Raw genomic sequence first — 21,908 nt, 5'->3', positions numbered from 1 at the left:
AAATATATATTTATGCTGTTATTGTAGGTGTTGGAGTTCTGGATGGAATTTTGTATGCTGTTGGAGGACATGATGGCCCATTAGTACGTAAAAGTGTTGAGGCCTACAACCCGGAAACACAGAGATGGACACCAGTTGCTGATATGGCGTTATGCAGAAGAAATGCAGGTATGATATCATATAGCTAATGCAAAGAAGATATCCAGGAAAGAAAAGTTTAAAAGTAATCAAATAACTACTCTCGCAATACATATTAAGTGAAACCTGACTGTATTATAACAAGGAAATGGCAGCTAGTTACATAGACCAAAATGAAAATTCCTTCAAGGAACTTACAAAATTATGAGGCGTAATTAATGCCCATACCTTACCTTCAGGAAAAGAAATATTTTGTAATGCCAAGAGATATACACTCCTGGAAATTGAAATAAGAACACCGTGAATTCATTGTCCCAGGAAGGGGAAACTTTATTGACACATTCCTGGGGTCAGATACATCACATGATCACACTGACAGAACCACAGGCACATAGACACAGGCAACAGAGCATGCACAATGTCGGCACTAGTACAGTGTATATCCACCTTTCGCAGCAATGCAGGCTGCTATTCTCCCATGGAGACGATCGTAGAGATGCTGGATGTAGTCCTGTGGAACGGCTTGCCATGCCATTTCCACCTGGCGCCTCAGTTGAACCAGCGTTCGTGCTGGACGTGCAGACCGCGTGAGACGACGCTTCATCCAGTCCCAAACATGCTCAATGGGGGACAGATCCGGAGATCTTGCTGGCCAGGGTAGTTGACTTACACCTTCTAGAGCACGTTGGGTGGCACGGGATACATGCGGACGTGCATTGTCCTGTTGGAACAGCAAGTTCCCTTGCCGGTCTAGGAATGGTAGAACGATGGGTTCGATGACGGTTTGGATGTACCGTGCACTATTCAGTGTCCCCTCGACGATCACCAGTGGTGTACGGTTAGTGTAGGAGATCGCTCCCCACACCATGATGCCGGGTGTTGGCCCTGTGTGCCTCGGTCGTATGCAGTCCTGATTGTGGCGCTCACCTGCACGGCACCAAACACGCATACGACCATCATTGGCACCAAGGCAGAAGCGACTCTCATCGCTGAAGACGACACGTCTCCATTCGTCCCTCCATTCACGCCTGTCGCGACACCACTGGAGGCGGGCTGCAAGATGTTGGTGCGTGAGCGGAAGACGGCCTAACGGTGTGCGGGACCGTAGCCCAGCTTCATGGAGACGGTTGCGAATGGTCCTCGCCGATACCCCAGGAGCAACAGTGTCCCTAATTTGCTGGGAAGTGGCGGTGCGGTCCCCTACGGCACTGCGTAGGATCCTACGGTCTTGGCGTGCATCCGTGCGTCGCTGCGGTCCGGTCCCAGGTCGACGGGCACGTGCACCTTCCGCAGACCACTGGCGACAACATCTATGTACTGTGGAGACCTCACGCCCCACGTGTTGAGCAATTCGGCGGTACGTCCACCCGGCCTCCCGCATGCCCACTATACGCCCTCGCTCAAAGTCCGTCAACTGCACATACGGTTCACGTCCACGCTGTCGCGGCATGCTACCAGTGTTAAAGACTGCGATGGAGCTCCGTATGCCACGGCAAACTGGCTGACACTGACGGCGGCGGTGCACAAATGCTGCGCAGCTAGCGCCATTCGACGGCCAACACCGCGGTTCCTGGTGTGTCCGCTGTGCCGTGCGTGTGATCATTGCTTGTACAGCCCTCTCGCAGTGTCCGGAGCAAGTATGGTGGGTCTGACACACCAGTGTCAATGTGTTCTTTTTTCCATTTCCAGGAGTGTATATATATTATCTTAGTCTTATTCTGGATGGTGAGAGGGATGGGTTCAGGAGGGTCAAAAAAGAAGTGCAGGTCACTCAGAACCCAAGAAGAGACAGATACCTGTTGTGAGGATGAGGAGAAACAAGGATCTGCTCTTTCATTGTAAATTTCCTCAACCTAACCCTCTCTCCTCCCCGGGGAAACAACCAATAGTTCTAAAGGCTAGGGGACAGTGTTGTACTTTTGTATGTTTGTATTCTGTCTCATAATTTTGCAATTAATTACTTAGAACATCAAAATTTGTGTCCTCGGGCAGTGTATATGCTTATTGGTGCCTGTCGAAAAATACATGGACAGTGTGGAAAGCTGTGTATACAATCATCAGTTTTAACTGTGGTTTCTCCGGTCAGCAAAATTTTGTATTCTGTTTCTGCAAAACTTTGATAAAAAGTTGGTATTGTGCTTCTTATTGATGTTTGTGTTAATCCAGGAAAATTTTCTGTTATACTGTCAGTTGTCAAGGGAAATAGTATCATAAAAGTGGTTACCAGTGCTTTTTTACTCCTGATGGAAGCTGATAAACAACTATGGCTAATTTGATGGAAGGAACTTGAACTACAGTGAGTATATGAATAGATACAAATATGTGCAGAAACAGATTTTTGACTTGCAATCCTGGAACTCTTGTACATTAAGGCAGAGGGCATCGGTCTTATGATGATAGCTTACGTTCCAAATTCTGTGGACTGCTCTTCAAGTGCTACCTGTGCCTGGGCCAAGCAAATTCATGATGCAGCTCCCCAAGAATGAATTTAAGCTTATCTGATAATGAAGCTGTGTAAAGTAAAACTGTCCTATTTTTTAAAGGAAAGGAAAAGTAAATACAGGAAATGAAAGTTTGCGAAATAAACTCCATGTGTCTAAACTAAATAAAGTATGTAAATGCCACAAAAGGTAGCAAGCCCATAAATTCTGTTAGATTATTAAGGGGGGCAGGACGTCAAACTTGGGGCAGAAGAGGCACCACAGGATGTTTTAATTTCTACAGTCTATACTTTTACAAATAAATTCATAAAACCTTGTCAGCATGACCAGGAAGGATTCAGAATTCACACTCGTAACGGTGGAAGTTTAAAAACATAACAAAATATTTTTTGTTACATGTCAAATTCCATCATTTTTTCACTTACTATTGGCTCCATTTGTTGCTATAGGTACACTTTTCTTCATAAGTAAGAGAGATTCTTCGATGAATTTCGCACAGCATACAAACCATACTTACAGGTGTATGAAACTCTAGAATTTTCCAAATCTATTAAAAACTGTGGTAACAATTCAGATAATTAACAATAGAATTTGAGTTTTTTCTAAACATGAAATCTGAAGCATAACAGCTCATTCATTTTTTCGTAAATTAAAGAAATTCTAGAGTTTCATGCACCTGTAAGTATGGTTTCTATGCTGTGCAAAGTTCATCGAAGAATCTCACTTACTTATGAAGAAAAGTTTACCTATAGCAACAAATGCAACCAATAGTATATCAAAAAATGGGGAAATTTCACATGCAAATAAAATTTATTGTGTTAAGTTTTTCAACTTCCACTGCTACGAGTGTAAATCCTGAGTCCTTCCTGGTCATGCTGACAACGTTTTATGAATTTAATTGTAAAAGTATAGACAGTGAAAATGAAAATGTCTTGTGGTGCCTCTCCTGTCCCGAGTTGGCCCGTTTGACGTCCTACCTCCCTTAATTCAGAAACTACACTACTGGCCATTAAAATTGCTACATTAAGAAGAAATGCAGATGATAAACGGGTATTCATTGGACAAATATATTATACTAGAACTGACATGTGATGACATTTTCACGCAATTTGGGAGCATAGATCCTGAGAAATCAGTACCTAGAACAACCACCTGTGGCCGTAATAACGGCCTTGATACGCCTGGGCATTGAGTCAAACAGAGCTTGGATGGCGTGTACAGGTACAGCTGCCCATGCAGCTTCAACACGATACCACAGTTCATCAAGAGTAGTGACTGGTGTATTGTGACGAGCCAGTTGCTTGGCCACCATTGACCAGACGTTTTCAGTTGGTGAGAGATCTGCAGAATGTGCTGGTCAGCACAGCAGTCGGCTGAAATGTAGGGTTTCGCAGGGATCGAATGAAGGGTAGAGCCACTGGTCGTAACACATCTGAAATGTAACGTCCACTGTTCAAAGTGCCGTCAATGCGAACAAGAGGTGACTGAGACGTGTAACTGATGGCACCCCACACCATCACGCTGGGTGATACGCCAGTATGGCGATGACAAATACACGCTTCCAATGTGCGTTCACCACAATGTGGCCAAACACGGATGCAACCATCATGCTGCTGTAAACAGAACCTGAATTCAGCCGAAAAAATGACGTTTTGCCATTCGTACACCCAGGTTCGTCGTTGAGTACACCATCGCAGGCGCTCCTGACTGTGATCCAGCATCAAGGGTAACTGCAGCTGTGGTCTCCGAGCTGATAGTCCATACTGCTGCAAACATCGTCAAACTGTTCGTGCAGATGGTTGCTGTCTTGCAAACGTCCCATCTGTTGACTCAGGGATCGAGACGTGGCTGCATGATCCGTTACAGCCATGCGGATAAGATGCCTGTCATCTCGACTGCTAGTGATACGAGGCCGTTGGGATCCAGCACGGCGTTTCGTATTACCCTCCTGAACCCACTGATTCCATATTCTGCTAACAGTCATTAGATCTTGACCAACGTGAGCAGCAATGTCACGATACGATAAACCGCAATCGCGATAGGCTACAATCCAACCTTTATCAAAGTCGGAAACGTGATGGTACGCATTTCACCTCCTTACACGAGGCATCACAACAACGTTTCACCCGGCAGTGCCAGTCAACTGCTGTTTGTGTATGAGAAATCGGTTGGAAACTTTCCTCGTGTCAGCACGTTGTAGGTGTTGCCACCGTCGCCAACCTTGTGTGAATGCTCTGAAAAGCTAATAATTTGCATATCACAGAATCTTCCTCCTGTCGGTTAAATTTTGCTTCTGTAGCACTTCATCTTCATGGTGTAGCAATTTTAATGGCCAGTAGTGTATAAATGCGATGGAAGCTAATTGCAAAAGACATGTATTTTGATACCAGTTATTGCATCTATACAGGTCCCTTTACTGAAGACTGTTGATTCTTATCCATTCTATGGAAACTGGAGCTGTATCAATCCCTTAGCTCAACAATATTTCTAAGGACACACACACACACACACACACACACACACACACACACACACACACACACACACACACACCGTTTAATCAGTCAAGTAATTTCCCCATAACATGAAAAGAAGGAATGTTTTAGTTTAATATCCAGTCATTAGAAACAGAACAAGACCTTAATTTATTCTTTTCATGGCATTGGCTCTGTTGTACTGTAGATTTAGTTTGAAAGATATTCAGTTACTTTTTCTAATGGTTACGTAACAAGCATGCAGTGTGTAACAATACAATTAATGTCACCAAGTTTTATAAATCATACAGTTAATGTCAGTCAGTTTTATAAATCAGTCCCAATTACATAGCAATAGCATACCAACACATATTAACAGTGTTAACTGCACTGCAGTGTTGATAATGTCACAAAGAGTGTGTGTGTGTGTGTGTGTGTGAGAGAGAGAGAGAGAGAGAGAGAGAGAGAGAGAGAGAGAGAGACCTGCATTGAGAAACACATTAGTGCCGACCTGCTGAACTGAGTGACTGTGAAATACTATACTGTTACCATTTTACTGGTACTGTAATAAAATGAAACTATATGGTTACAGAATGTTTTCAGGTCTCAGACATCTATGATGTATGAATGCAGATTGAAGCAACCAATGAAAATGTGTACAAAGGCCAGGCTTTGAACTTAGGTCTCTTGCTAACTAGGCAGATGCACTAAGCACAATGCAACCCTGGCATGGTGGTTTTGCACAACTGCATAGACTATGCTTGCAAGCCTCTCTCCTCAATCCACATTCACTGTGCCAGGTGGGTGTGGTGGTTAGCACATCTTGCCTATTGAGCAGGAGACCCACGTTCGAATACTGGCCTTGGTACAAATTTTTGTTTGTCACATCAGTCTGCACATATACATAATAGATTTTGCAGACTTGGAAAGGTCTCTGAAACCATATAGTTTCATTAGATTAAAGCACCTATGCCTGGGCTACAGGCAGGACCCCGTTTTGTTCGATGCTTAGGTGCTACTGGAATAGAATTAGAGAGCCTCTGCAATGCTGCTCGAGTCCAGGGGGAATACCAAGTGGGCTGAGGCACGAATGGGGAATTTGGATTAAGGAAGGAGATGTGCTAGGTTATCCATGCAGTTATGCAAAGCAACTGTGCCAGGGTGCCTTAGCGTGAGCAGGAAGCCAAGGTTTAAATTAAGGCTTTGATACAAATTTTCATTCATCAGTTCAGTCTGCAAGTATACATCACTGGTACCATTTTAGAAAACTTACCATTATTAACTATATAATGAAAATTGTGGGGCACTGTGTCTTAGCTGTACATGTTTTTGAAAATGTCATTATAGTTCTAAAAGAGGTATGAAATAAAGAACTCTGTTTGAATATGACTGTAGAGGAATTTTTTAATCAAGTTTTTCACCATAGCTTATTTAGGGAAACTATGAGAATGAATTGGAAAGATTGCACTGAAGTATGTTAAGATATAAATAAAAAAAAAAAGTACATTCAAAATGAAATGATCTCACACATCTGAAGCCTGACTGCACTGTGACTTCTGAATTTTGTGTGAGGAAACTAGCTAGTCTTCAAACATTGTTGAATTCATTGTAAGGCCATCAATATTGTGTGGGGAAAAATGGTATGCCAGTGACAAGTGAGTAAATGTTTGCTCAGTATTTACAATATTATGTTTCATCTACATCTACATGCAAATTCCTCAAGCCCTTGTACGGTGCATGTCGGAGTGTACCCTGTACCACTATTAGTTATTTCCTTTCCTGTTCGACTTGCAAGTAGAGTGAGGGGAAAACAACTGTTTCTGTGCCTCTGTATGAGCCCTAATTTCTCATATCTTATCTTTTTGGTCCTTACGTTTGACAGTCACCTTCAAATATTGGTTCTCAAAATTTTCTCAATAGTGCTCTTGAAAATAGCATTGCCTTCCCTCCAGGTATTCCCATTTGAGCCTCTGAAGTATCTCTACACACTTACACATTGTTTGAACCTACCAGGAACAAATCTAGTGGCACAACTCTGAATTGCTTCGATGTCTTCCTTCAATCCGGTTTGGTACGGATCCTAAACAATAGCATAGTACTCAAGAATAGGTTGCGCCAGTGTCCTATACATGGTCTGCTTCATAGGTCAATCTTTCTTTCCTAAAAATTATCCCAATTAACCGAACTCAACTATTCTTCCTTCCCTACCACAGTTCTTACATGCTCGGTCCATTGCACATCACTTTGCAGGATTATGCCCAGATATTAAACAGGGTGTATACGACCCAGGATAGCTGGGAGATTCAGGAAAAACCCGGGAATTTTTTCATCCAGGAGAAAACCGGGAAAAAACCCGGGAATTGTTTAGAATCCCGGGATTTTTTCATTGTTTTGGATTTCAATTAAATTTTTGTGATTTTGACTGGTAAGAACCAATACTCTAACAAAGGATACTACTGTATCCGGCTACTGCAGAATAATACTGTAGCAACAAAACATGAACGAGGAAAAAAAAAATTTAAAAAAAAATTTAAAAAAAAAAAAAACGAAAATAAAACTTAAGTTGCAAAGGAAATGCACCGTATACAACAACAAAACAGTGCTCATACAAGCGTCTGCCAATAGCAATGTGTGTCAAAGTGGTGGCCGTGCGGTTCTAGGCGCTATAGTGCGGAACCGCGGGACTGCTACGGTCGCAGGTTCGAATCCTGCCTTGGGCATGGATGTGTGTGATGTCCTTAGGTTAGTTAGGTTTAAGTAGTTCTAAGTTCTAGGGGACTGATGAACTAAAATGTTAAGTCCCATAGTGCTCAGAGCCATTTGAACCATTTTTGTGTCAACGGCTCTTGGAAGACTATGCAATGCTTTATAACAAATTGCCTCCGATGAGTGTGACGTGACAACTGTTTAAATTAGATACGTTTGAGCTGTCGGGGGTGGGCTCTTGAGCATGCGCAGTTGAGTCGCGTATGAGTAATACGTTCTCCCGCTTCTGGTTACAGAAGTGTGGCTGGTCGCCACTACTTAATATTGCCCCGGTTCGGAAATACAGTAAATCTGGGGCTGATGCACTGAGCAGTCTGAGTTCAGGTGGGGAGTCTCCACGTGACCTGTGTTTACGTTCAGTGTTTTTGTTGTTTCCTCTTCGTTTATTGCTCTCACGTTAAATGATAACAAACCGGATTTTTGTGGTCAGGAGGTATCAGATGAATTAAAATACGTTCGCATGATTACAGAAGGCTAAAATATGTCATTAGTTTCAGATTTTATCTCCACCTTTCTGACAGTCAAGCATTAATAGCCCTACAGGACAATGAAGTTATTTTTGCCGTTTTTCTAAAGGGGTTTGGCTGAAAATTAATCTTTTCTGCTGAGGCAGTCAATTTATGTGAACCGAAGTGTTTAATTTCGCACTTTTGGCTAGTTTCAACTGTTTGCTGCATTTCAAGTGCACATATGGCATTATACCATAATAAAAAATCAAACATTAGATAATACAGACTGGTGCTCTAAGAAAATGTATGTACGAATGTGCATTTTAAGCCGAATTATGCGTTTTAGTATGGTTCACGAAATTCCGATGCACTTGAAGTATCGTCTGATGTCTTGTTTCTTTTATGACATATGTAAGATCTTTTAATGTTATACACGTATGAACATATGGGCTTCCTGCGTCATCGTAGCTGCGCAAGCGCGGTGACGCCTGTTATGTGGCTCTCTCTTGCTGAAATGAACCTATTTCTAACAGGTCGCAGGAAAATATTGCGAATGGTGGTTCGAAAAGCGTTACATTCAAAGCAGATTTCCTTTTACACAAGATGAACTATGTGCGAGAATTACGATGAATTTCTTAACTCACAAAGCGTTTGACTATCATTTAAAAATCAACTTTTTGAGGACGACCATTTAGAAGAATTTCGAGCCCAGAAGATCAGACATTTACATCGTTATTAAAAATTGTACTGGCACATTTGTGTGATGTATCTTAAAGTGTAACACACACACAAAAAGATCAACATTATATGTGGAAGCTTAGCTTCTCTTCCAGCTTATTAATCTTCGAGACCAATATTATATGTGAATGCTATGTATATTAATTTAAACCATTAACTTTTCTTATTTGTGAGTCGCGCTACTGAAGAGTGATCTTGCTATTGGCTATCACGTTTGCTATGCTGCCATCAGCTGACGAGATCACGTGACATGAGCTATGACTGTCTTACAAAAGCGCATCGCAATCTCGATTTCAATGTTTCGGAAAGTAACATGCTGTGTTTAGTGGAATTCAAATTTATACCTTCGTAATACGAAAATATGCAGCGTACATGTTGCTGCACATCAAAGGTCTTTCAAAACTTGTTTTTCCCCCGAGCTTCGTTTTCTAAAGTGCCAGGAAATTCTACTCCGGTATATAAAACCATAAACATTCAAAGGATTGATGAGTTTTACTGTGCCGAAGAAGAGTATACTGTCACTTAACGCCGAAAAGTGTATTTTCACCCGGGAGAAAGTGTATTTTTAACCAGGAAAAATCCGGGAATTTTTTTTTTCTTGTCCACGTATACACCCTGTTAAACGACATGACTGTGTCAAGCAGGACACTAGTAATACTGTATCTGAACATTACAAGTTTTTTTCTTCCTACTCATTAACTTACATTTTTCCACATTTAGACCTAGTTGCCATTCATCACATTAACTAGAAATTTGGTTGAAGTCATCTTATATCTTCCTACAGTCACTCAAGTTTTACATCTTTCATACACCACAGCATCATCATATGACTGCAGATTGCTGCCCACCATGTCTGCCAAATGATTTATGTGTATAGAGAACAACAACGGCCCTATCACTCTTCTCTGAGACACTCCTGATGATACCATTGTCTCTGATGAACTCTTACTGTCGAGGACAACATATTTGTTCTATTACTTAAGAAGTCTTTGAGCCACTCACATATCTGTGAACTTATTCCATATGCTCGTACCTTCGTTAACAGCCTGCAATGGAGCACTGTGTCAAATGCCATCTGGAAATCTAGAAATATGGCATCTGTTTGTTGCCCTTTGTGAGAAAAGAGCAAGCTGAGTTTCACACAAGCAATGCTTTCTAAAGCCACAGTAATTCATGGACTTAAGCTTCTAAGTCTCAAGAAAGTTTATGATATTCGAACTGAGAATATGTTCAAGGATTCTGCAGCAAACCAAAATTTAGGATATAGATCTGTAATTTTGCAGGCCCTTTCTTCTACCTTTCGTATTTACTGGAGTCACCTGCACTTTTCTCAAGTCTCTTGGCACTTTGTGCTGGGTGAGAGTTTCACGATAAATGCAGGCTGTGTAAGGGGCTAATGCCATAGAGTACTCTTTGTAAACCCCAATTGGGATTCCATCCGGACCTGGGGATTTATTTGCTTTCAAATCTTTCAGCTGTTTCTCTATGCCAGGGGTGCTCATTACTATATCACCCATATGGGAATCTGTTCAATGGTCAGATGATAGTATGTATGTACGATTCCCCTGTGTGAATGGTTTCTTGAATGTGAAATTTAAAACTTCGTCTTTCTTTTTGCTATCTTCAGCTGCCACATCAGACTGGTCGACAACGGACAGAATGGAAGCCTGAGACCTGTTTAGCATTTCCTTTAATGGGTCATTTCATCACAATTGCTCTAGAGGTTCACACATGACCGTCATGTATTTTGATGAAATTTTGTAAGAACATTCACACGTATTTCCAATAAACAATGGTAAAGTTTTACGTTCATCAATTTAGTAGTTGTGGAGGTGTATTCAACCCAGTAGTGCAGCTTTTAACAATCTATCCGAAGGTTTCCACCAACTTTGAGACATAATATCTCCACTAGTATTTTCTTGAATCTTGTTCATCTTTTTATTATCTCTCAAGTGACACAATTTAAAAAAAAGGGGGGGGGGGATTTTAGAGCAATGTTCATATAGATAATTTGAAGTAAAGTAGGCCAAGAAAAGAGCCTCTTGAGAAAATGTGAAGTTTCGCTTCTTATAACTCCAGCAGTAATTGCAGGATAGACTTAAAACTTTATGTATAACAACTTACCAATGTATTGTGTTAGAATATAAAATATCATTCGCCTACTAGTTTCCAATAGTTTACCTAGAGGGGAAAAGTTGATAATTTTTGTGAAAATGTCAAAACTGGTTATTTTTACCCACTTTTACAAAAAGGTATTTTCTCCAAAAATTTTCATTAGAAATATTATGTTCCAAACCACCTAATAATGTAGATTTGTGTTTGAAATGCTATCATATAAGGCCCTAAAAACAATGGCAAGGTGGAGGTGCAGTGAAAATTTGCCCATATTATGGTGCTACTCAAATGAGACTTTTATTTTGTTTTACAGTTGTTTAGTACATTCTGAGGAAGGTAATATCAAAAGTTCAGAATAGAAAGTGAGTTCGAGTGAGAAGAATTATAAAAACGGGGGCAGTATGTCTTTTGTTGCAGCTCATCATAGCACAATTAAGCAAATTTTTATGTTATAAAAACTACAGAATCAAACTAATTATATACTTAAAAATTTAACTGTGCATTACCAAGACACCAGGGCTCATTGTACACCAGGATTTTACACCACTGTCACATTGTGTAAATTTTGTTGAATTTCAGAATAGTTTACTTGACATGTTTTGGGAAAGGATTTGTGTTAAATGAGAATTTTGAGTGTGACTTTTGATTTTGCAATGCTGTTGATATGCTAGTTTAATTCCAGTTTAAAGTATAGCATATTTTGTATTCGCAAACTTTGCTGTTCATGTGCAATATAAGCGTACTGGTGAAAAATTATATAAATGTGTTGCTATAGTTCATGGTAGCTTAACCATGGTTGGTTTCTTCTAAAGTGAGAAAACATGTATTCCTACCGCCATAGAGGCCATGTCCAGTAGCTGTGCAACTGCAGCCATGAGTGGGTTTCCTTATCACAGAATCCCAAGCCGAATAATGGTTTCTTCATACAGTATCCCAAGGCTGGGTTCCTTCCCACAGGATCTAATGTCTGATAAGGTTTTTGTTTTCGAGGATCCCAAGCCTGATGGTAAATTTCTTTGAATGTTCCAGGCCAAAGCTAGAAGAGGTGTCTTACAGGGCCCTTAGCTTATGTTTACTCCAAGCCCCTTGATTTATTTAGATGTTTCATTTATTTGCTGTTGAATATCATGAGAGAAACTACAGTGCCAGAGATACGATGTCATTGATGGAACAGGGATTACTGTAATAATGTGAAGTTCTGGAACACAGCACTTTTCATTCCTAATTGGTTAATGAAATAAATCTTCTGGGCAGTGTGAATGTTTAAAGCTTCATTCTTCTCAATGGAAATGTCACAGAAATTTCCATTGCACCATTGTTTTACAAACCGTAAATGCATGCAGTGTATTGTTCTGGCTGAAGTTTTGATGATAATATACTTGCTTCACTGTTGACACTAACTTCAGCCAGAAAAGATGATGAATCGTTTGAAACACTGATGATAATTATTGTTTCATCAGTTGGAAAAAGAATGATGATTTTTCTCTAGTCCCTGCTAAAGTATGCCCATGTTTTAAATCTTTCTTCTTGTGACCTTATTTTGTTCAGTTTCTTCTTTGCTGGTGAAAGAAAAATTAATTCTGTTAATGACCTCAGTGCAGAATATGTCTGTAGGCGTAAGAATCTCCCTATTAACTGACTGTTGAAAGCTTGCTCTCACTATTAATCAGTTTGGTGTACCTCAGATCCCATTGCAGTGTTACTTTCTATAACACAGCAAAAAAATTCCATTCTGCCATCATTCCAAAGTCTCTTTTATGATAGCACAAATTGAATTTTTTTTTTTTTTTTTTTTTTTTTTGAAATTTTTGTATTGGGCCCTGGGGCCATCACCTGAAATAATTTATGAGATATCTGAGAAAACTGTGTTTTCACATATTTCATCAGCTCCTTGATAAAAACATGCATAATAATTTTGTCATTTGTGCAAACTGTCACTGACAAAACAAAAACTGGCAGATTCCGTCTTCTGATTTTGGTGAAAATAGGCAACGAATCGGAGATTGTTATTTGACTATTTTCCATGTGAAAACGTTTGCTGCATCATGAATGATAAATGAATCATTTTCAGCAAAATCCAGTAGGATAATAATTTTGTCTTCCTTAAGATCACATTTAAAGGCATTAAGATGCAAAATTTTATGTTAGGCAACATAATAATGGCATGACAGACTCCAAATTTTTGTTCCTACTTCTTCAATAAATTTTATGCTTTGCATGGTAAAAGTGTTCATAATCAATGTTGTACAGTATTTAATTCTCTTTCTCTTTTCTTTCTGTGCTAATGTCTATACAAAGTTAAAAATAAAACATTAAAATGTGCAATCTCATTTATTATAATTGTAAAAACAAAACACATGTAACCATTCAGGAAACTAACTTTTTTGGTCAGACGTAAACCTGTGCCATTAATACAGTTTGCCAACTCAGAATGGTAGATAGACAGTACTATATATCTTTAATGCACTCTCACCTAGAAAATTGAGCAATGTGGTATATTTGAATAGTAAGCAGTGCAGTTGTACTTTTACAAACATTTCAGCGTCATAGATGTCAGTGCCTAAGGATATTTCAGTAGTCTGAGGAATAACTGGGTGATGCTAGTGTCTGTATCACTGATTATCGATATATTGTCACTGTGATCTCTCTCTGAGATACTTTCTGATTTAAACAGTGGGAAGTCCATGATGGAATAACAATAATATGGAAAAGGTAGGTTGCTACTCACCACATAGAGGAGGCATTGAGTCACAGACAGGCGCATTGAAAAAGACTGCTAAAATATTTAAACTTTCAGGCAAACTCCTTCAGGCAAAGTACAAAACTCATAAACAAGCACAACTCACACACACATGATCGCTGCTTCCTGACTGTTTGGCCCGACTGTGAATGTGTGTGACAGGCATGACTTGCAATGTGCTGGTTTCGTTGGAAGGCATAAGGAGGCAGCATGGGCAGGGATGGGGAGGGTTATCAGGGTGGGGGATGATGCTCTTCTGCCCATAGGAGAGTGCAAGGATGTGTTGGGGACAGGATAGTGCTACTAGGTGCAGTGTTGGTTGTTGTCCAGGGTGGTGGGGAGGAGGAAAGAGAGTAGAAGAGGGGAAAGGACTAGGTGCATTGGCAGTATAGAACATATGTGTATTGCTGGAATGGGAGCAAGGAAGGGGATAGTTAGATGGAGGATAGGGACTAGCAAAAGTTGAGGCCAGGGGACTTACAGGAATGAAGTATGTGTTGTTGGGAGAGTTCCCAACTGCGCAATTCAGAAAAGCTGGTGTTGTTAGGAAGAATCTAGGTGGTGCAGGCAGTGAAGCACTAATTGAAGTTAAGCACATTGTGTTGGGCAGCATGTTCAGCAACAAGAGTGGTCCAGCTGTCTTTCAGCCACGGTTTGGTGATGGCCATTCTCGCAAATAGAGATCTTGTTAGTTGTCATGCACACATATAAAGCAGCCCAGTGGTTGCATCATAGCTTTTTAGATCAAATGGCTGCTTTCACAGGTAGCCCTGCCTTTCGTGGAGTAGGAGATGCCCGTGACAAGATTGAAGTAGTCGGAATACCTCTGTGACAGGGAGAATATTCCTCATCTCAGGTAACAAAAAGTGGTGGTCAAAACACTGGAGGAGAATGTGATTCAGTTGCTCAAGTCCTGAGTGGTACTGAGTCATGAGACGAGTACTCCTTTGTGTTCAGACAGTGAGTATGTGGGAGATGATAGGTGACTGGAGAGAGAAGCCATGGGAGGTCTGTTTCTGGACAGGGTTGAGAGGATACTTTTGGCCTGTAAAGACATATTTGAAGAGGGACTGTTCATCACTACAGTCACTACAATTTATATGAAAAATAAATCATTTTTGAAGATTTTTCTGTCTGGGAATCTGTTGCCATTTGCTACTGGGTCCAATATTTCAGCATAAGACTGTTGATAATCATCTGAACTTAATGAGAAATACTACCAACAGTCAAAAGAAACAAGACTGTTATTATTACTAAAGAACTGTTTGCCATAGCATGTAGGTGAATGACTGTCTTCTGATGGATACTTGGCAGGTTTCACCAAAATTGATCGGTTCTTTGGCAATGTATGGACAGTTAACTTCAAATGTCTTAATGTCTTCTTAGGCTTCACACACATCAAAAGAGAAAGGTGTGGGGAGGGGGGGGGGGAGTTTTTACCCTCTAGCAAAGGACAATGACCTTTTTATACTAAACTTCTCATCCACTGTCACAGAATTTTCTAATGATGCATATCTCATTGTAAGAATACAGTTCATGGGCAATAAACAGTCTTGCACAAATGTGCCATGACAAATAGTTACTTGTTAATGCAAGTAGTTTCATTTCTTTTGTGCTGGCATAATATTCTTCAACTATAGACTTTTATGGAAAATACATTTAACTGTCAAGTAATGTGTGCCAAACCCTCCAAGCTGTTATGTTGAATAGATTTCTTAAGGGCACGGGCATTCTGCTTTGTGGCTGCTTTTAGAACAGCTTCTGAAAATGTTCTGAAGTCTGACAGTTTTTTGGTCTCTTGGAGAAAAACTGAGTTTGATGATGAAAGTTTGGTGTTAAGAATAAACTGTATGACTCCTACCACACTACATACTGAACTTCTGCTGTACTGTAATTTGATATTCATAAAACCAAATCACTTTGGATGCATATTTCATATTACTGAAAGTAGCCAACTTCATTAGCACTAGCACTAATATTTTGACCGACTGCTTGCAGAACTTTGGGATATTGTGAGATGTACTCGATTTGTCTTACTCTTAAACCACTTGGATCAGTTACTTGACTAATCATATGCCTTTTTTTAAACATCTTATACTGTCAGGCTTTCCCTTTGCTACGCCATCATTTTACAAGTGCTCACTGTTCACATTGTGATTGTTGGGGGGGAGGGGGGGGGGCAATAACTGGGCATATTGTGCTGATCGAGGGTAAGAATCATATCTAACCATGTACCAAATTGATAATTTACAGGTGTGGTCTCGTTGAATGGTCTGCTGTACGTGGTGGGTGGAGATGATGGTTCATCAAACTTGGCATCTGTTGAAGTCTATAACCCAAAAACGGATTCGTGGTCAATGCTCCCATCCTCAATGAGTATTGGGCGCAGTTATGCTGGTGTGGCAATCATTGACAAGCCCATGTGAAGACCAGCCTCAGCCCACTGGCTGCTGGTGCTGCTTCCGCCTTGGACCTCAGGCCATGCATCTCCTGACAGGCGGCTGGTCCGCGTGCTGCTGCGTAGGAACTGTGGCCACAGTGAGGGTAGTTGCTCATCAGAGTGATATAACATGAGGGCTGCAGGACAGCACCTGTATGTTATGATGAGGAGTGAATTGGTCTGTGAGGTCCTTACTGTCTATTCTGACATTCTGTGATCCTGCATAAACAGCTGTGTGTGTTCTATTTGGTTTTGAATCTCCATAATGCTGTAAACAGTAAGGCCATTTGCACTTAACAAGAGTTCCTATGCAGTTGTAAGTTATCTAATATGAAAGTCCTGTGTTATTACAGTCCCATCTTTCTTTTCAGGGTAAAAAATAATTATTGCTGGTATATTGGCATTTGTTGTGGTCTTAAACCAACACCATCATTTACATTTTGATATTTTGTTCTTTTATTATATTTCTTTTTTAAGTAGTAGTCATAGAGTGGTGGAAAAAATGTTCCCATTTAGAGAAACTTTTCTCCCTTGAAGTACAAATTATCAGAGCTATCCCTGTAAACCTAGGCTAAGCAGTTGCAGCTGGAGTGAAATGAAGTTCATATAAGACTCTTCAAGATCATCTATAGTAGTGATTAGCATTAAAATATCTTAGTCTTTTTTTACTAAAATAGTTTTGTACATTCCATTGTAAATTTGTAATTAAATTTGGGTAAAATTGTAAGCTGAATGTCAAGAATGGGATTACATTGTACAAAAGACTGAGTATATAATAAATGTGAGAAACAGTGTCATTGCTGTGTGAGGCATAGAACGCTATCTTTTTTCCAAAGTTGTAACTTTATAGTGTTTAAAAACACAACAGCTATTTTTAAAACTGTGGCCACATTGGAATAATCAGTGGTTTTTGCAGAGCTGCCCAAACATTTATTTCTAATTTTTTTTCTTTATATGTTTTCACAATTTTACTACTTTATTTATAGTAAATGCTTTGCCAAAGCTTCATAATTAACATTAATAGATTGCTTTACTTTTGAAATTTAAAAACCAGTAGTTAGTGGGTCTAAATTGTAATAGATAGATTGGGAATAGTTCAAATGAAAATGTATTAATCAGAAAAAGGAATCACCTTCAGGAATTGTTGTCAAATGTGATATGTTCAGTGTTGAAATTCAGCGTGTATAGCATGTTTCCTGTTGCTGGTCAGCATTGGTCTTGTTTTGTACTCCGCTTTTATTCAAATTTGTACTTTTAATTTTATTTTATATTTTTACAAATATTTTGTTTATTTTGATTAATATTGATGAAATAGTGATTGCCTTAATTTGAGCTTGGTTTGCTTAGGTGCTTAGTTGTATGTTTAGCACTACATCATTCTAGCACATGTCTGTGGCCGTTTATGTAGACGTAATGTTTGTAACAAGACTGTGTAAAATTTAAAGTCTCCAATTCCAACCCATTCCTCAGTACTGAGGTAAAAGCAATCATCACAACACATCAAATAAGTGTTTATATGTCTTGTATTCTGTTAACTCAGACAATGACCAATACGATAAGGAATAATGTTAAGTTTATAGTCCTTGTAAAGGACATATTACAACTAAGAATGTGTGAGACATCGCATTTACAGGAGTCATAACATTTTGAATTAAATTAATGAAAACTCATTCACACTATTTTCTTTCACTACCAGACAAACTAGTTATTGTCAAGTGAATCTTGGGCAGGTCCCGTTAGTGTAGTAGTTTACTGGTACATTTTTTTACTCGACTTAGAAAGATGTTGTGAATTATTTTTCCCAGTGGATGTCTCTTTCCTTTCTGTCTCATAAAGAATCAGTTTATTTAGTTCCCAGATGCTGTTATTAATATTCATTTTATTATTCACTTTAATTTATTTTGTTTTAAAAGAATAGTACACAGGAAGGAATGTAGCAGTGTCATGCATGTGATGCATTTAATAAAAGTGCTTCAGTGTGATTGTTCAAAATCATTCTAATATGTTATTTGCAATGTTCAAAAGTATAGATCATTAACTTGGGGAACAAAATAAAAAAAAATAATCACCTTATTACTAAATGAATCATACAGTCACCAGCCCATACAAAGAGAACCTAAAAATTTGTTGTTGTATGAGATACTTAAATATTGCAGTTATACTTCTGCCGTAAAACGAAATAATCAAACACATTTCATTGTTGTACTTGGAGACAACTGCATAATAAATGGTAAAGTGTAACAATATTAAATGTTGTAATATGCTGTGCTGAAACTACTTCAGAAGTGAAATTAGCTGTATGTGTTAGAATGTAGAAATGTAGCTCTCACTGTTTCCATTAACTTTGTGTAATGACATAAAAATGTGATACATTGGACACATTTTAAAAATTCCTGAAATTAGAATATAGCTAGAATGTATTTTTTGATGTGCTCTTCTTTGATTTATCTGCCTGTACCTGTATAGTTAATTATGAAACAGCTCCCTTGGCTAGAAGACTGCCACTACCATCTTTCTAAAAACAACTGGTGATATATTTTGGTGGATTAGTGTGCTAGATGATAGATTATACCTATTTTAAATTAAATGACAATTGCTTATTATTGCCAGTGGATTTTGTAACATTTGATGTGAAATAAAGAAACTGGAGCTTTGCACAATGTATTATATTTTTGTAATTCAAGTGGTTCCAGAAAACTGTAGGCAAACAAATGATAGCATTTTCAGAATTTTGTATGATCATGAAGAAGCACATAGAGATGTGAATGATGTGAAACTAAATCATGACTTTTTTTAACACATACAGCACAGTGCCCGTACGCCATATGGGCACGGACGCCCTGACGTTGACAACGGCGCCTGTGTACCGTATGGGCGAGCTTGTATTTGGCATCGTAAGCGCGTTTAGCGTGTCTCCGAAGCAGTTTTGTCAAGTAATGTGGAGGTAGTTCATTCTTCTTCCGCAAGAGGCCAGCACTTATCGGCTATCTCATACTGGAAGCGGTTGTGAGCACTACATAGATGAAGTTATCTGCAGTTCATTCACAGGTGTTTACGATCACAAAAATGGTGCACAGTGAGTTGATGGAGGCTGAGATCTTAGATATTCTTTATGGAGAAGCAGGATCTGAATTTGACGATTCTGACAAAGAGGATTCTTACTCTCCAGACAAAAGTACAAGTGATGATTCAGGTATGTATGAGTGTCAATTGTTTATAAAGTGAAGAGTTTATTACCGCATTTTGTATTGTGAGTAGGGTTCATTACTTCACTTGCATTTAGTACTTTTTAGTACTAATGTTTGAATTTTTTTTTCTATGCAGACAGTGGTACAGACCATCAGTCACCATCTGTGGTACCTAGTAGTGTGCCTCACTGAGCAAAAAGAGCAAGATTGGTCGGAACTAGACGATCAGCCAGTACTGCCGGATTTCCAGGAAGTAGTCTGCGTAACATCACATTTTTCAGATGCCACTGAGGAGATTCCGTATTTTAGTTATTTCTGTGATGACGAGATTATTTGGCACATCGAAAGTGAAACGAATCGGTATGCTGGTAACGTTATTACAGCAATGAAACTCAAAGGTAGCCTGAAAATAAACCATGTTAGGCATAAGTGGTCTGCAGTAAAATTGCAAGAGATTTACTGTTTTTCAGTGTTAGTTTGCATATGTGCGTCATCAAATTGCCGAAAATCAGTGACTATTGGTCAACAGACTCATTTTTGCAGACAGGATTTGCGAGTAAATTTTTGAGTCGTGATCAATTTTACGCTATATTGTGGATGTTACACTTGAACGACAATGCTACGTTCATTAGCAGAGGTGAAGAAAAGGCGACCCACTTCACAAAGTTAGGTCTTTCTTTGATTTCTTTGTGAATAAAAGCAAAAGTAGTTTTCATCCAGGCATGATTCTGACAGTAGATGAGGCAATGTGTGTCTTTGTGGTAGAATAGGCTTCAGAGTGTACACGAAAAACAAACCCAATAAAAATGGAATAAAATTGTATGCTCTCTGCGATTCATCAAATGGTTATATGCTAAACTGTGATGTATACACAGGCTCTGCAGGGAATGTTGACAGTAGTATCCAGGGCCTTGTACAAAGGTTGTGTTCGCAGTACTTGGGCAAAGGACATTGCATTTATATGGATAGATACTACACCAGTTAATCTCTTATGGACATGTTGTGGGAAAATAAAACTCTTGCAGTGGGAACTGTAATGAAAAACAGGAAAGGTTTGCCACAAATATTCAAAACACTAAAATTAAAAGAAGATCAGATAGTTTTTCAAAGGAGACAACATCTCTTGGCAGTGAAGTGGAAGTGAAAACGACATGTTTTTTGTCTTTCCACAAAGCATAAGCCTACCAGCACTAGTATTCAAGTGAGGGCCAAAGGTGGAATTGCAGAAATTGTAAAGCCAGATGTTATTATTGATTACAATAAGAATAAAGCTGTGGTTGACAGAGCAGATCACTTCTCCAGCTATTATCTGTTTGCCCAAAAAACTTTGAAGTGGTGGAAAAAGCTGTTTTTCCACTTGTTTATCATGTCGACTGTCAACAGTTTTATTTTATGTAAAGAGAAGACTAGGAAAACGTATCCCTAGTAGACTTTATTCACAAAGTAGGGAAGAAATTGGCTGAAAAGGGCAGAAATACTTTTCAGAGGGCATTTGCAAGGCACTTTCCAGAGAAGGTCCCACCCACTGAAAATCAAGGTGAATACTTGTAGGTATTGCAAAGTATGTTCAGACGGGGAATAAAGAGACGGGTAAGTGCATCAGGACAGAAGGTAGATGGTGGTGCAAGGACTGTGACGTTGGCCTTTGCGTCCCACAGTGTTTCCAGGATTTGCACACAAAGGCTAACTACATCTGAACTATTAAAATACTCTAGTTTACAGGTACCTGCAGTTAGACATTCCAGTAATATTTTTTTAAAATTTGGATACAGTAATAATGGCATTATTCAAGAGAGAGATCATGTAAAACTTATTTATCCACGACATTTTTGTGTTTCCTTTTTTTAATTATAACACCCATTTGTATTTTATATTGTAAAATAAACTCACATTTATGTAAAGCTCTTACTTTTTCCTTTTAAATTATGCAAGAACCATATTCCTATCGTTTTTCTGTTCTTTGCAATCTAATTTCAAACATACATTAAAAATGCCAGTTCACAGCCAAGTGCCGGCTGTAAAGAGGGCAGTGTTGAAATAGTTAATCAATAATTTTCCTAGTGGATGCAAAAATGCACCAAGAGGCAGAATTGAGTACAATAAACAACAAAATGTTTGAAAAATTTTGCAGCAATCGGAGTGACTGATCAAATAGTTCAAGCAACATAATCATAAGTAGAAGCATTCCTATTGTCTCCAGTTTAAATAAATGCTGGTTTATAAACTAAAAATCTATTGCATATTGGATAAACACAATTTGCAACATATACTCTATTTCCTGAATCTCTCTTAGGAAACTTACACTTCAGTGATTAATTATTTTTACTCAAAATTTGATCATTACAGTATATCAGTATGATCAATCAGTGAACATATTGTTCTCGAGTCAATAATTTGTGAGGCATTGGCTGTTGTGTTA

General features: G+C 39.1%; 2 protein-coding genes across 4 annotated transcripts in view; both read left to right on the top strand.

The window, feature by feature from the left end:
- The window catches only part of LOC126237275 (ring canal kelch homolog), a 150,411-nt gene extending 132,090 nt beyond the window's left edge, over positions 1-18,321 (top strand). For all 3 annotated transcript variants that reach the window (XM_049947207.1, XM_049947208.1, XM_049947209.1), the window contains exons 12-13: positions 28-168; positions 16,115-18,321. In XM_049947207.1, the coding sequence (XP_049803164.1) occupies positions 28-168; positions 16,115-16,287 (314 nt within the window). In that variant the 3' untranslated portion in view covers positions 16,288-18,321. The remainder of the gene's footprint in view (positions 1-27; positions 169-16,114) is intronic.
- Positions 18,322-19,101: 780 nt separating this feature from the next.
- LOC126234728 (uncharacterized) lies at positions 19,102-21,301 on the top strand. Its single transcript, XM_049943475.1, has 2 exons — positions 19,102-19,494; positions 19,626-21,301. Exons 1-2 carry the CDS (start codon positions 19,414-19,416, stop codon positions 20,055-20,057), a joined length of 513 nt encoding a protein of 170 aa, XP_049799432.1. The 5' UTR covers positions 19,102-19,413; the 3' UTR covers positions 20,058-21,301.
- Positions 21,302-21,908: the final 607 nt, after the last annotated feature.

The sequence above is a fragment of the Schistocerca nitens genome, chromosome 2 (assembly GCF_023898315.1).
Source record: "Schistocerca nitens isolate TAMUIC-IGC-003100 chromosome 2, iqSchNite1.1, whole genome shotgun sequence".
Taxonomy (NCBI): Eukaryota; Metazoa; Arthropoda; class Insecta; order Orthoptera; family Acrididae; genus Schistocerca; species Schistocerca nitens.
This window is presented reverse-complemented; position numbering and strand designations above follow the sequence as displayed.

Excerpts from the sequence above, each read along its gene's own strand:
- LOC126234728 (XM_049943475.1), top strand. The coding sequence starts at position 19,414 with ATGGAGAAGCAGGATCTGAATTTGACGATTCTGACAAAGAGGATTCTT. Across the intron at positions 19,495-19,625 it reads AAGTACAAGTGATGATTCAG|ACAGTGGTACAGACCATCAG; the intron begins GTATGTATGAGT and ends TTTTCTATGCAG.